Here is a 14,548-nt window from a genome sequence, read left to right as displayed (position 1 = left end):
TGCCCCACCCCCACCCCCTGCCCCTTCTCCACCGTTCGCACTCACCCCAGCCTGCTGCTTAGCATGACCGAACTCCCTCTTGTAGTACGCCTCGAAACTCTTTGCTATATCCACCACGCCCTGATCCGCCGCATTGAACGTGTAGCAGTTCCTCAGCATCAGCTTGACATCCGCATCGAAGCTCGCAAAGCTGTCGTACTTGTCGCCTTTGAGTTTGGACTCGATCAGGCTGAGATCCCGCGCGTCCTTCCTTGGGATCACATCAAAGTACGTCGGGATTCCCAGTGCGACCGGATCGACGGGTTCGCGGAACAACAGCGACGACTGATGCGTTTTGAGTCGGTTCATCAACCCCACCAGCGCACGCTTTTCGTTCGCTTCGAGCTTCGGCGTCACCGTCTTGGCCCACTCCTTACGCCACAGCTTTTCCAGCTCGTCCGCGTGCTGACACGGCTCCGTGCCGGGCGGATTGAACTGTCGACAGTTTGCAAAGATGAGCTCCACGTCAGAGGCAAATTCGCCCATGGTTGAGTAAGCTGCTTGGTTCACCTTGCTCTCCATCGTGCTCAGATCCATCGGCTGCTTGATCTCATCCAAGTACGTCGGCAATCCGTCGCGGGCCGGATCCACGGGGAAGCGGAAGAAGATGGAGAAGGGTGACTTCTTCAGCACTTGCAGAAGCACCTTGCACTTTTTGCCGCTGACGGGCATGGTGGCAGTGGCGCCAACTGGATCTGCCTCGGCCCATTTGGCAATGTCCTTGGTCGGCGATCCCGAGCCGTTCGCCACAATCGCGCCAGGAGCAGGCGAAGCGGCGGGTTTGATCTTCCTGCTGCTACTCGGCGATGCAGCAGGCACTGGCGAGGGAGAAGGCGCAGCCTTGCTCTTACTGGGAGTAGATCTGACCGCCTTTGCTTTGCTCGCCTTGGGTACGTTCTCCCCAAGTGCTTCCAAGATGTCGTCGTCGACACTTTGAGGAACTCCGTCTGAGGGTACGCTCGCGACAGGCGGCGCCGGCGATGGCGTCGCTGGCGCTGCAGCTTCGCTGTCGTTGCCCTTCTTGAGCTTGATCAGCGGCTTCTTCAGCTTCAACGTCGACGAGGGAGTCGAAGCGGGTGCAGGCGGTGGTTCCACCGCAGGCGCTCTGGGCTTGGGAGTAGGAGTGGCGACGGGCGCGGGCGAATCCTCGCCTCCTGCTTTGGTTTTCAGCTTGAACTTCAGCGAGAGCTTGGGAGCGGCCGGGCTCGGCGTCGAAGCGCCTCGTGCAGCACCGTTCCCGGCCGGCGCAGCATCCAAGAAACCGGTCGCAGGCGACGCATCGGGCTTAGCCGGCGAAGGACGTTCGGGCGAGTCGGATACAGCTGCGCCTTGGTCGTTGGCGAGTGCAGCATCCTGAGCTGCCTTCTGACGTGCTGCCGACTGCTCGAGCGTCTTCTCCATCCTGTTCCACAGCGGGCCGAACACCTTTTCGAGTCCTACGGCTTGCTTGTGCGCCCAAGCTTTTGGATCAGGAGTGTAGGTCTTGGCATTGCTGATCATCAGCTCAAAGTCGGCGCGAAGGCCGTGTCGGTCCTTGTACTGCCCACTGTCCAGCTTGTTGAGGATCGAGCCGAGATCCATTGGCTCCTTGATAATGTCAAAGTAGTTGGTCGCCTGATCGCGCACGGGATCGACCGGGTTCAGGAAGATGCTAGCAAATTTGTTCTGCATAAGCTTCTTGAGCGTGTTTCTGCATGCTGTCAGGTCCGCAAACGACATGCCTGACGCCTGGCCCGGAGCCAGCGGCTTGACCTTCTTCGGTTTGATCTTTTTGGTCTTTTCTGCGGCACCTGGCTTGTCGGGAGTCTCGAATGCGACACGCGGTCCGTTGGCCGCCGTGGCAGCGGATGGAGTCTTGGGCACCGACTCGTCGCCCGCAGCCAAAGCGGAAGGACGTACGAGCTTGATCTTCGAGATGGACGGCGACTCGAGCGGTACGGCGTCGACGGCGCTTTGAGCGCTCGGCATCCTGACGCGAAGCTGCACTTTGTGCTGCAAGGGCAGATCCTTCTCCTCCGCAGGGCGGAAGAGCAACTCTGCGAGCTTCAGGAGCGACCATCGAGCTTCCGCATCCACACTGGGCGCCAGCAACGCTGACAGGAAGCCTTCACGAACACCTGCCGATCGCCCAATCTCCTTCTTGAGCGTCTTGAGCATCGCTTCAAGCTGGGCATCGCGAGCCTTTTCGGCTGCATTGACGTGGCCGCTGTCCTCCTCGATGAGCAAGGCTTCTGGGCCACGCAGCCCTCCACCGCCAAACACGCCAGTGCTCATAGCCACCGCCAAACCTTCGCACAACGCCCGCGCCAAGGCCCGCTTGACGGAGCGGTTCTCATCGAGCCGCAGAAGCGCAAAGCAGTACCGCGCGATAATTCGGTGGTCAAGGTTGCCGACGAGCAGGAGGCAGTTCAGAGCTGCAATGCGAACCGGTGTGAAGTTGCCCTGACGTGTGTATACGAAGAAGAGTTGCAAGTCCCTTGGCTTAAGATTGGCCAGCATCATCGCGACCTGGAAGTCGAGCGAAGCAAGCGTGATCACATTGTGGTACGAAGGAACGAGTCGATCTAGCTCTTGCAGACGCTCCACCTCGGCGATAGCATGGTCGAGCAAGAAGCTCTCCTCGTTGATTGCATCAGTATCCTGCATGCTCGCGACAGCAGAATCGATGGGTATGAAGGCGCTTGCAAGCGCGTTGATGGCGCCAGCGAGGTAGAAGTCATCGACGAAGAGGTTCGTCGAGTTGTCATTGTATCGCAGCAGATTGATCAGGAAACGCTTGACCTGTGGCGGACTGCGGCCGTCGGGATTGCGGACGCGGCTGATAGCATGGATGAGCGCTCGCTGCAAAAAGTAGTCGGCGGCGTCGCCAAAGTCGTTGGCGCGCGGGATGCAGGGCACATCAAGCGGATCTTCGACGGAAGCTTCGTCCGGTGGATCGTGGCAGAACTGCGTGCGGAAGAGCTTGAGAAGGTGAAAGAGACCCAGATTGTCGAGCTGCGGGATGGCGCAGTGCACCAAGGCATGCACCGCTTCGGTACGGACACGGTAAAAGTACTTGTTGACAAGCACTGTTCGTGTCAGCATGCTGCAAGTCACGAGACTGGGCATCTGTGCGAGCGCATGCACGGCCGACACCTGCGCAACCACATCACGATCTCGCTGGAGCTGCGAGACCCACATGTAGTCCGGCTGCTCGAAATGGATGCTGGCGAGCCATTCAAAGTCGGCGTCCATGCGGATCCATTCGTATGGCGCCGACGACATCTTCTCCTCGTCCTCTTCGGTCCAATCGGCGACCTTCCACTCCTCTCGCGCCTTTTCATCTTCCCACATTCCAAGGCCGAAGCCGAGATCGATGAGTCCGATCGCCTCTTGCGCTTCCTGGTCACCCTGAGCCGCGGCTGCGGCGGCTGCTTGACGAGCCTGGAAACGCTTGGTGTTTCGACGGACTCGCTTGTATTTGGTATTGAACGGCACCTCGTAGCGTTTTGCTGGACCCTTGATCTCGAGCACGTGCTCGTATGGCGTACCGTCGGCTTCGTGAATTCGCACGGTCATCTGCCCTTCGAACAGCGGCACCGCATTTGCGGCCAAGGCGTCGCCCGGTCTGGCAGCGGCAAACTGGGCAGCGGGCACCTCCTGACGGATGTTCATCTCGATAAGGAGCTTTTTGCGGTTGAAGTTGGCGCTGCAGATGAAGCGCGGGCATCCGCTTCCACGGATCCAGTGCTCGGTGAAAAGGCGTAGATCGGCACCGCTGACCTTGCGACAGGTTCGCAGAAATTGCTGGGTGCTGAGCATGTTGTTGGTCATCTCGCCCGTCATGGCCTGGAGAAAGACCTTGGGAATGACACGACCGAGACCGACGGAAGCACCCATCTTACGCAGCCTCCTGTCGAGGATGTGGAGCACGAGCGGTGCCTTGAGATTGACAAAGGGCAGCGTGGCCGGGTCGGGAGGCTCGAAGGCGCCTGCTTCGTACAGAGGCGGCATGCCGATGTCCCAGGCGCAGAGTCGATCGAGATCCTTCTTGAGTCGGAACCTATATTCGTTGTTGCCCATGAGCCGTCGCAGAAAGAGACCGTTGATATAGAGGCCGAGACCGTTGACGAGCCAGGTGTCGGCCCATGTGGCCTGAATGATGTTGATGCCGACCCACTGAAAGGCAATTGCGTGGCTCAAGACCTGGCGATTCTCGATGGCCTGGTCGATGACGGAGGTGGGATGGAGGAGATCGTTGGAGCAGATGGCCATCATGGACTGAGTGGTGCAATCCTGGGGAGGCTCGTCGACAAAGACCATTCGAAAGGCACCGAAGGGGTAGGAACCGTACTGCTGAGAGAAAAAATCAAGCGCCTGGCGTGTGAAGCTGATGGAGCTGCGAAGCTCGTCCTCGCGGCCGGGCAAGCAAAAGGCGAGAATCTCCGGCTGACCAGCGTCTTCAACGACGGCGGGGCCGCCTGCAGTGACGTCGGTGACGACGCCAGCAGCGACCTGACCTGAATGACGGTTGGCAGCTTCGATGCGCATAATATGAAAAGGGCCTGCGGCAAAGGCAACATGTTGGACCGATGCCGGGACTGCTTGGGTGTAGCAAAAGACGGTCTTGGCGGGATTGTTGGGATGGATGACCTGTTCCATCAAGTCACCGGTACAGACAACGACAACCTGGGAATCAGGGTCAACGCTCGCGTCTGGCGCTGCCTCGAGAGCAGAGGAGCCTGGCTGATTGCTCGACGCGTCCTGGTCATCCTCGGCAGTTCCAAGAGACCTGGGCACAATGAGCTCGAACTCCCATGTACATCGTTCCCACAAGCTGTCGACGCACGGCACCCAGCATCGTGCAGCGTCAGGAGACGATGCGATTGTGTACAGGTGAGGAACGCGGTACGGCGCGTCCGGCGTGGGTCGCATGAACTGAAGGCCATCGGTAGGATCTTTGAGCAAGTACTCGACGCGAATGGTGATGGGAGCTAGCTCGGTGGATGCTGAACCGCCGGGCGTCGGCGCATCGTCGGGAGCGATGCTGGGCGCTCTGCTGCCTGCTCGCTGCGTCTGCACGGATACTTCGGGAGGGATGAGGATGCTGAGCTCTCCGTGAGCGCCGTCGGAAGCTGCGGCATAGATGGTGCGCTTCAGCTCTGGATATCGATGCACGTCGCGTGTGTCTGAGATGGTAGCGCCGGTGAGATGATCGGCATAGGAGAAGTCGGCAGGAAGATTGTTGATGGTGGCCGACTGCACGGAAGCCTGACGACAATTGAGGTGGATGGTTCGAAGACTGCGATGCGATGGGACGATGGTGAGCTCTGTGAAGCCGACGACGGTACCGCTGAAGCTGAGGTCGAGGACGACCCTCTGATGGCTGACGGTAAAGCCACGGTACGCGGCCGTTCCTCTTTGCTTAGACATTCTGCCGCAGCTTTACCGTGGCGAGAAGCCGCCGCTCGCGTTGCTGTGCGGGACCAAAAGGGTTACGAGCGAAGGTTATGATACGGTGAGCAGCATGTATGCGCTGGATGCAAATGTGTGCGCAGTGTAGCTACGAGGAGGATCGTAAGGCCATGAGGGATGCGAGATTCGTTTGAAGCTGGGGACGCGCCGGAATGGAATGAATGATGCTGCGAGCTGATTCCGATGGATCGATGGATGGGAGGCAGTCAAAAGGGATTCTGTGATTAGTGAGCCGAATAAGCGGGACGACAGCGAATGACGGTCAAAGCGTAAGGGAGCGTGAAGATGCAGAACGGCTTTGCGCCACGGACCGGCCTGTGCTTGACGAGAGCGAACGTTGGTCGAGTCTGACCATCGACTCAGCTTGTGGCTAGCAGCGGGTAGGTGACGGCTGAGCCATTCTGAGCGTGACGGTGTCGAGTGTATGAGCGATGATGAACGAGCGAGGGACGATGGCTCAGTCTCGAGTTGCACTGTCACACTCTCGCCTCAGAGCGCGGAATTCGGAAGAAAACCGCATCGGCTCATTGACGCGTTTGAAACAATGGATCGGGAGCCTCTTCTCTTTTGCAACTGCGTGGATCGGGTCGTTGGACATCAATGAAATTTCAGTCCCTTTCGGCTCACCTTCTTCCACCATCTCCTTGACGTATCGTTGACCCGCAGCTCGAGTTCGGAGGTGGACACGCATAGTCCAAGCATGTCGACCACTCTGCAGAGCGTCTTGCCCGCTCCAAAGTACATCGCTGCATCCCAATCTCATGTCGACGACGATGACGAGGGCGACTACGATCAGTCCGAAGCCGGACCCTCCACCTCATCCTCATCCAGCGCACTCGTCTCAACGTCGTCACCCAGCAGCATCCCGCCTTACGGATCGAGATCGACATGGCGACCTCGCACACAAGCAGACTTTGCTAACGGAGGTGCCTACCCGGAATGCCACATTGCACAATACCCTCTCGACATGGGCCGAACTCGCATGGCAGCGACCTCCAACAAGCTTGCCATGCGCGTCGATGGCGAGGGCAACAAACGATACGACGCCATCATCAAACAGGGATTGCGACCTGGTCAAACGGTACAGACCGAGTACAAGGATCTCGTACCGCTTTCTCAGCGCACCGATGTGAGGGACAAGGATCGCGCTTCGGGATTCGAACGCCCGTCCCAGGAGCAAGTCATGAGCAACACCGAACGAACGCGTCTTGCACTCGAAGCCATCACAAAGTCCAGAACCAAGCCCGTCGTTCCCACCAGCAACAACAAACCTGGTCAGCAACAGGATGCGCAGTTCATTCGCTACACTCCGGGTCAACAAGGTGTCGGCAACGGCACACAGCGCATCATCAAGATGACCGAAGCGCAACGCGATCCGTTGGAACCACCACGGCATCGATTCAAAAAGACAGCTCCCGCTCCGCCTTCCCCGCCGCCTCCCGTCCTGCGGTCTCCACCGCGCAAGGTGACGGCGCAGGAGCAGAAGGACTGGATGATCCCTCCCGCCATCTCCAACTGGAAGAATAACAAGGGGTACACCATCCCGCTCGACAAGCGTCTCGCCGCTGACGGGAGGGGCATCAAGGACGTGGCGATCAACGACAACTTTGCGCAGTTTGCCGAGGCGCTCAATCTCGCAGATAGGCATGCGAGGGAGGAGGTGAGGCAGAGGAGCATCATGCAGCAAAAGTTGGCGGCCAAGGAGAAGGCGGCCAAGGAGGAGCATCTGAGGACTCTGGCGCAGAGGGCGAGGGAAGAGAGGGCGGGGATGTCGGCTACTCCGTCGGTCGTGGGAAGGGACGATGATGCCGAGTCGAGATTGGACGATTCGGATGCGCCGGTTCGGCGTGCTGCATCGGGCGGAGGAGGTGCAGGGATGTCCGCGATGCTCGCCGGGTACGGTTCCGATTCGGACTCCGGGTCTGAAGCATCCGCTGCTTCAGATGACGACGACGACGAGGGAGCACGCGAACGCGATCGTATCCGCGAAGAACGTCGTCGCGAACGAGAACGCGAACTACGCATGTCCAACATGGGCAACGAACAACGAGCCAAGCAGATGCTCCGAGAACAGAACCGTGACATTTCCGAAAAAGTTGCTCTCGGTCTAGCAAAGCCTTCCGCGTCGAAAGAATCCATGACGGACAGTCGACTCTTCAACCAAGGCGAATCGCTCGCTGCTGGGTTGGGCGACGAAGACTCGTACAACCTGTACGACAAGCCGTTGTTCTCCGGTAGCAGTGCTGCTGCTGCCATCTACAGACGACCTGCTGGCAGAGGTGGGGCAGATGACATCTATGCGGATGAAGGTGCGTTGGAGGAGGAGTTGGGTAGGAACGATAGATTCGGTTTAGGTCAGAGCAAGTTCAAAGGTGCAGAAGACGATGTTGGCAGTGGTGCAGCTGCAGGTGGTAGAAGCGGACCCGTTCAGTTTGAAAAGGATACAAGCGATCCGTTCGCCATCAACCAGTTCTTGGAGGAGGCGAAGAGAGGGATCAAGCGATCCTCGGCGAACGACGCTGATGACGCTAGAAAGAAGCACAGGGATCAAGACGATTCGTAGAGCTTCTTCTACCATGCTTTGACGTCCGTTCGGTGCTCAATAGGAATGCAATTCTGATACCATCCCACGACGATCGACCTGCACACGCTGCTTTTTGAAAAGTCTGAATTTACATTTAGGTTACTCGACGACAAAAGAAACGCTCAAATCGCTCCTCCGCATCTACACAGTCGCGATGATCTCGCTAGCCGTCTCGAGCGCCGAGATCATCTTGACGCACTCCTTCCTCCTCGCCACGACGTGGTCGGACTCCTTCATCAGCTCCTCGAGCACGTCTGGCCTGTAAATCTCCTGCAGCAGCTCCTTCTGCATCTGCTCCTTGGACTGGGTGACGAGGTTGAGCATGATGCACTTGGGCACCATCGAGATGGTCTCGACCTTGACCACGTTGAAGTAGCTCTGGATGAGCAGCTTGACCACCTCGGTCTCGAGCTGTTCGCGCTGGCTGAATTGGCCCGAAGCCTTGAGCGACGGCGGTGGAGCTTCCATGAGCGCCTTCTTGGCCTTGACCGCCTGATTCGTCTGCTGGGCGCCCTTCTGGAAGAAGCTGCCAAAGAAGCCCGACTCGCTCTTGAGGGAAACGTCCAGGTCCTTGTCGTTGTTGATGGCGTGCGGGTTGGGCTTCTTGGGGTCGTGCGCGGGCGCGGGAGGGTTGAGACGCTCGTTGACGATCTCCATGGCCTTGTGGCCGCTGATAAAGTCCGGGTGACCCGTGTTGAGGTAGACGGCTTGTGCGGCGACAAAGTCGGAAACGAGCTTGGTGGTGGGCGACATGCACTTTTTGAAAAAGTGGATGACGACCGTGTTGAAGCGTTCGCGCAGCGCAGGGAAGCGGCGGAAGCTGGCGTTCTTGGCGAGGAGCTGTGCGAGGATGCGCACCAGCTCGTCGTACACGAGCGAACAGCATCGCAACGCGGGGTCTTCGAGACGCTTGATCTGCTGCTTGACAATGACCTCGAAGGCGGTGGTGCCGACAAAGAGCGCCGGCGAGGATCCGGACGAGTTGTAGAGGATGGTACGGATGTCGGTGTCCTTGACCATGTCGAAGGGGTCGATGGCCTTGACGCCGTTGCTGTAGAGCTCGTGGAAGACAAAGCTGATGCGGGCACCGCCTGCGAGCTCGTTGACGGTGAGATCATTCGAGTTGCCGTCGATGACGGTGCGGAACTCGTTGGCGAATTCGGTGATGATCTGAAGCACCACACCCGCCGAATTGGCTTCGCCCAAGGGTCCGCCTAACGATGCGAGCTCAGCTTGGAACTTGGCGAGCTGGGAGCCGATCTTGTTCTTGATGTCGGGAAGCGTGTTGCGAATGTGGTGCATGAGGATGGTGTTGAGCTTGCGTGCAAGGAAGGGGGTTCCGCAGTACTGAGCCTTGCTGCGGTAGCTGGGGTGGTTCTCGAAGAAATCCTTCTCTGCAGTAAGCGCAGCACTGACGAGCTTCTTCTGGTCGATGTCGCGCTGACCACGGTTGACGACGGGTACGTAGCCGAGACGGAGGGGGATGACGCGGCCGGCGAGGATATCGACGACATCGGTTCCTGCGTCCATGAGGTCGACCTTGGTCAAGACACCGACTGTGCGGGTTCCTTCTGGATCGACTTCGCGGGCGAGCTTGAGACCGTCCGAATTGGCAAGATCGGTGTTGGCAGCAGTGACGGCAAGGATGACGGCGTTGGGTTTCGAGATGAACTTGAGCACCATGTCGCGAATCTGGCGCTCGATATCTCTGGGCTGATCGCCGACGGGCACCTTTGTGAGACCGGGAAGATCGACGAGGGTGAGCGTTAGGACGTTGGGGCTGTAAATGCGGAGGTTGATGGGCTGAGGCGAGATACCGGCGTTCTTGCCGGTCTTGAGCTCGGTATCGCGGACAATCTCTTCGCGGATCTTGTCAAAGTCGAAGAACTTTTCGCCGGGCAGGTGAAGGAATTCTCCCCACTCATCTGGATTGTTGCCGCCCTTGCCCGAGACGGCTGGAGCGTCGCCGTTGGCTTTGGAGGTGGCAGGACGGTTGATGAGCTGGAGAACGAGCGGACGACGGGTCACGATACCGGTACCACGCGGAAGAAAGTCGCGACCGACGATGTTTTCGAGTACACTGGACTTTCCGGACGATTGAGAGCCGAGCACTGTGATCTGAGGCAAGTCGATAGGGTTCTGGATGCCGACATTGTTGAAGGCATCCTGGAGCTTGTTGACAAGCTTGATGAGCGACTGGTCCATCGCCATGTTGAATGTGTGAATGAGCCACTTAGCTGTAGCTAGCGCGGGAGCGGATAGAGGTGGTGCAGTGTCTCAGTGTTTGAAGGAGGGAGCACCGTTTCGGGGGTAGTGAGGGACGTTCCGTCGTTATCGAATTCGTGAGAGCGAGGTGCGACCGTGAAGGCAGACGCGGATGTGGTGACGACTGCGGTGATGCGGTCGACAAGAAGGATGCTGCGCCGTCCAAGATGGAAGGAAGAGTGTAGGTTGAAAGAGAAAGCGGATGTGTGCGAGCAAAGGAGGTTGTGATTCGTAAATTGAATCGGCTGCAGCTCAGCGTGCGTGCGTCGGCGAGAAGAGAGAGAGAGAGAGGTGTTGGTTGGAAATTGCACGCATCCGCAGAGAGTCACGGTTTCAAGAGTGGAGCAACTCAGTCACACGCTCGCTGCTGGCCCAATGTTGAATCAAGCCCAGCTCCGATCAACACAGCCTCTCTCGCTCAGCGTGCCGTGCTGAAGCTCAGCTTTTCCAGCCAGATGCTCAGATCGCGATAGTCGCGATGGAATTTCGTTGAAGTTTGTAGACAATGCCGATCGAACATGTTGGCTACACCAATGATTGGTGACGGCCGATAAGAAGAAAAGCAAAGTCGAAATTATTGGCAGAAAGGTTCCACGTCAAAGGCGCCATCTGACGCTTGCGCCGAAGCTTCGAGATCCAACACACGGCACAGCTTCTCCAGGGTCTTGTGTCTCAATGCAGCTCATGCCGTGGCCCAAGCATGCCCAAGCTAGGCACACACTACATCGCAACATTCGCTGATAGGATGAACGCTGGTGGTGAAAGATGTCTGCATTGGCGCAAGAGTGCAAAGCTGTGTCAGTCTGGGAGGAGGCTACGCTGTGCAGCGGTCCTCGCCGAAACTCATGTTCCAGGTGACAAAAACGTGTGCCACTTCTGGGAGCGTCCTAATTTCCAAGCTTCCACCTCATCAGCCTGTCGTCGGAGTTCGCGAGGCGAGCTCAATTTGACTGGAATTCCGCTTGGCTCTCGATTGACCCAAGTCGCCTCTCCGCCACGCCAACACTGAAGCACGGTCCGCCTCGACAGTCAGATTCGGCATTCCACCCAGCTCGACTTCTTCTCCTTCGCCGTCATCCAACCTCTCCATCTCGCACGTTTTTCGTCTACTTTCCCTCTATCGTCCTCCCGAGCGTTGATCCCACGCAAGGCACCCTGACCACGGCCACAGATATTCACACACATCGCCGCACCCGCACAAGAACATCGGACCACGCCATGAAGCCCGCTGTCGCTGCCACCTTGGCCGCTTTTGCGCTCGCAGAGGTTGTCTCTGCCGACGTCGCCCGTCCTCACTTCACCCCCACTGCCATCAAGGCTCCCTTCATTGAGCAGTTCACTTCAGATTGGTCGGAACGATGGTCCACTTCCCAAGCCTCCAAGTTCCAAAAGGAGGACGATTCCGAGGCATTCAAGTACGACGGTGTCTGGTCCGTAGAGGAGCCCGAGGTCTTCCCTGGCCTTGCTGGCGACACCGGTCTCGTGCTCAAGTCCAAGGCCAAGCAGCACGCCATCTCGCACCTATTCGACAACCCCATCGACCCCAAGGGCAAGCCTCTCGTCGTCCAGTACGAGGTCAAGCTGCAGAAGGGTCTCAGCTGCGGTGGTGCCTACGTAAAGCTCCTCTCCGCTACCGAGGCCGGCGTCACTCCCGAGGAATTCTCGGACAAGACGCCTTACACCATCATGTTCGGTCCCGACAAGTGTGGTCAGACCAACAAGGTTCACTTCATCTTCCGTCACAAGAACCCCAAGACAGGCGAGTTCGAGGAGAAGCACGTCAAGTACCCCGCCTACCCCAAGCTTGCCAAGACATCGACGCTCTACACGCTCGTCGTCAACCCCGACCAGTCGTTCGAGATCTTCATCAACAACGAGTCCAAGAAGAAGGGCACTTTGCTCGAGGACTTTGAGCCTCCCGTCAACCCGACTGCCGAGATCGACGATCCAGAAGACAAGAAGCCTGCCGATTGGGTTGAGCAGGCAAAGATCCCCGATCCGAAAGCTACCAAGCCCGCCGACTGGGACGAGGATGCACCGCTCGAGATCCCCGACGAGGATGCCGTCAAGCCCGAAGGCTGGCTCGAGGACGAGCCGCTCACCATCCCCGACCCGGACGCACACAAGCCCGAAGAGTGGGACGACGAGGAGGACGGCGAGTGGTTCGCTCCCAGCATCCCCAACCCCAAATGTGAGGCTGCAGCCGGATGTGGTGAGTGGGTTCGACCCGTGATTCGCAACCCGGCCTACAAGGGCAAGTGGTCAGCACCTCTCATCGACAACCCGGACTACAAGGGTGTCTGGGAACCACGCAAGATCGCCAACCCCAACTACTACGAGGACAAGTCTCCCGCCGACTTCAACCCCATCGGTGGTGTTGGCTTCGAGCTGTGGACCATGGACGAGGACATCCTCTTCGACAACATCTACATCGGCCACGACCCCGCCCAAGCCAAGGCGTTTGCGGCAGAGACGTTCGACGAGAAGATCAAGATCGAGCAGGGTCAGGAGGACAAGGAGAACGAGACGGCTGCCAAGGCGGCAGAAGACGCCGCTGCCGCCGCCACCGGTTTCGTCGGTCAGGTCCGATCCCACGTCAACACGTTCATCGGTCGCGCGCGCCAAGACCCTGTCGAGGCCATCAAGGAGATGCCCCAGGTGGCAGGAGGGTTGGGCGCCGCCTTTGCTGGTCTCTTGGGTCTCGTAGGTCTCGTCGGAGGTGTCTTGGGCGGTGGCAGCAAGGTCAAGGTCACCACCAAGGACGGAAAGAAAGTCGATGCTCCCACCGCTGTTAAGGGCAAGGCTAAGGAGGTTGCTGAGAAGGCAAAGGCCACTGGTGTTCAGGCGAAGGATGCTGTCAAGAAGCGCACCAACGCTGTCGCTGCCAAGGTCGACGATGCCGCTGATGATGACGAGTGAAGCGCCGCTGTCATGGTCATTTCAACATCAAGAAAAAAAAAACACCTTGGCTCACAGTCTCTTTGTTCATCTCGAATATTCGCCATTGAAAACAGAGAACATGTTCACACACTGCATAGATCGGAGTTTGTCAGGAATGCGCCAAGGTCGAAGCGGTCCGTTACTTTGAGGAAACAGGTGTAGATTGACGTCCGGCAGACAAGTCGTGGAGAGGTCCCATCTTCAGCCGGGCAAAGCTGTCAACAACTGCCATGATTGACCACCCTAGAAACCTTGATAGGAAATGAGGCGTTGAAAAGATTTCGTGCGAAAAACGTGATCGAGCAGCCACCTCCCTCAACCTAACATATTCACAATTTTCGCGCTGCTGTGTCCTGTGCGAGCCCGCAGCCGCGAAAAAGTGTTGCTCTCTTTCCAGGGACGTCTCTCCACCTCTCTCTCTCTCTCCCGCTAACCATCATTGAGAGAGAGATCATTCTATCCGCAACGAAAAAATGGAGCGAATCGCACAGGAGTTCACCGACTTTTACTACTCGACCTTCGACTCTGATCGAAATGCGCTCGTGAACCTTTACGTAGGTATTGCTGCGATGGAGGAGGTAGGAAATGGGATAAGGGAGGGGGGGTTGATGGATGGGTGGAAGGAGATGGGTTGGCGTTGGAGCAGGTGCGGGTTGAGGAGCGGAAAGAGAGAAACGAGGAAAGGGTGGGGGCTCTTTGCAGTTGTGAGGTGCAACTGTTGGACGCAGGTGGACGAGCAGAAACCGACAGGCCAGATCACTGACATCTCGAACCTTCTCTCCTTTCTCCATCCACCAACCATCTCTCTCTCTCCACTATGTCTGCAGCGAGCCAACTCGATGCTCACCTTTGAAGGATCACAAGTGCAAGGCGCACCCGCCATCGTCGAGAAGCTCACCAGCCTTCCCTTCCAAAAAGTGCAGCACAAGGTCGAAACGCGCGACGCCCAACCCACCGGCGACGGCAACTCGCTCGTCGTCCTCGTCACCGGCACCTTGGCCGTCGACGACGGTGCCAACCCCTTGAAGTTCAGCCAGGCGTTCACGCTCAACCCCGAAAACGGCAGCTTTTACGTTTTCAACGACGTCTTCCGGTATGTACATGACTGCAGTTGGTGCGGCACAAGGTGAATGTGATGACTGACATGGGAGGTTTTTCTCGCACAGTCTGAACTACGGTTAAAGGAAGAGAGACAGGCCGGAGCTGGTGTGTCTGTAGAGTTAGCCCATCGGCAGATATACGAGGCAACGTGAGCAGTCGTTTTGC

The 14,548-nt window shown here is 58.0% G+C and overlaps 4 protein-coding genes across 4 annotated transcripts; 3 read left to right on the top strand and 1 right to left on the bottom strand.

The window, feature by feature from the left end:
* Positions 1–6,193: 6,193 nt before the first annotated feature.
* Positions 6,194–8,056, top strand: PHSY_001730 (pre-mRNA-processing protein; the record flags this gene model as incomplete). The annotated part of the gene is made up of 1 exon (XM_012332358.1): positions 6,194–8,056. The coding sequence occupies one exon, from the start codon at positions 6,194–6,196 to the stop codon at positions 8,054–8,056; it is 1,863 nt and encodes a 620-aa protein (XP_012187748.1).
* Positions 8,057–8,218: 162 nt separating this feature from the next.
* PHSY_001729 (hypothetical protein) lies at positions 8,219–10,288 on the bottom strand (the record flags this gene model as incomplete). Its single annotated transcript, XM_012332357.1, has 1 exon — positions 8,219–10,288. The coding sequence occupies one exon, from the start codon at positions 10,286–10,288 to the stop codon at positions 8,219–8,221; it is 2,070 nt and encodes a 689-aa protein (XP_012187747.1).
* A 1,272-nt stretch (positions 10,289–11,560) lies between these two features.
* On the top strand, positions 11,561–13,261 carry PHSY_001728 (hypothetical protein; the record flags this gene model as incomplete). Its single annotated transcript, XM_012332356.1, has 1 exon — positions 11,561–13,261. The coding sequence occupies one exon, from the start codon at positions 11,561–11,563 to the stop codon at positions 13,259–13,261; it is 1,701 nt and encodes a 566-aa protein (XP_012187746.1).
* Positions 13,262–13,755: 494 nt separating this feature from the next.
* Positions 13,756–14,412, top strand: PHSY_001727 (hypothetical protein; the record flags this gene model as incomplete). Its single annotated transcript, XM_012332355.1, has 2 exons — positions 13,756–13,836; positions 14,110–14,412. The coding sequence occupies 2 exons, from the start codon at positions 13,756–13,758 to the stop codon at positions 14,410–14,412; spliced, it is 384 nt and encodes a 127-aa protein (XP_012187745.1).
* Positions 14,413–14,548: the final 136 nt, after the last annotated feature.

Source organism: Pseudozyma hubeiensis, assembly GCF_000403515.1.
Source record: "Pseudozyma hubeiensis SY62 DNA, scaffold: PHS19, whole genome shotgun sequence".
In the NCBI taxonomy this organism is placed as follows: Eukaryota; Fungi; Basidiomycota; class Ustilaginomycetes; order Ustilaginales; family Ustilaginaceae; genus Pseudozyma; species Pseudozyma hubeiensis.
This window is presented reverse-complemented; position numbering and strand designations above follow the sequence as displayed.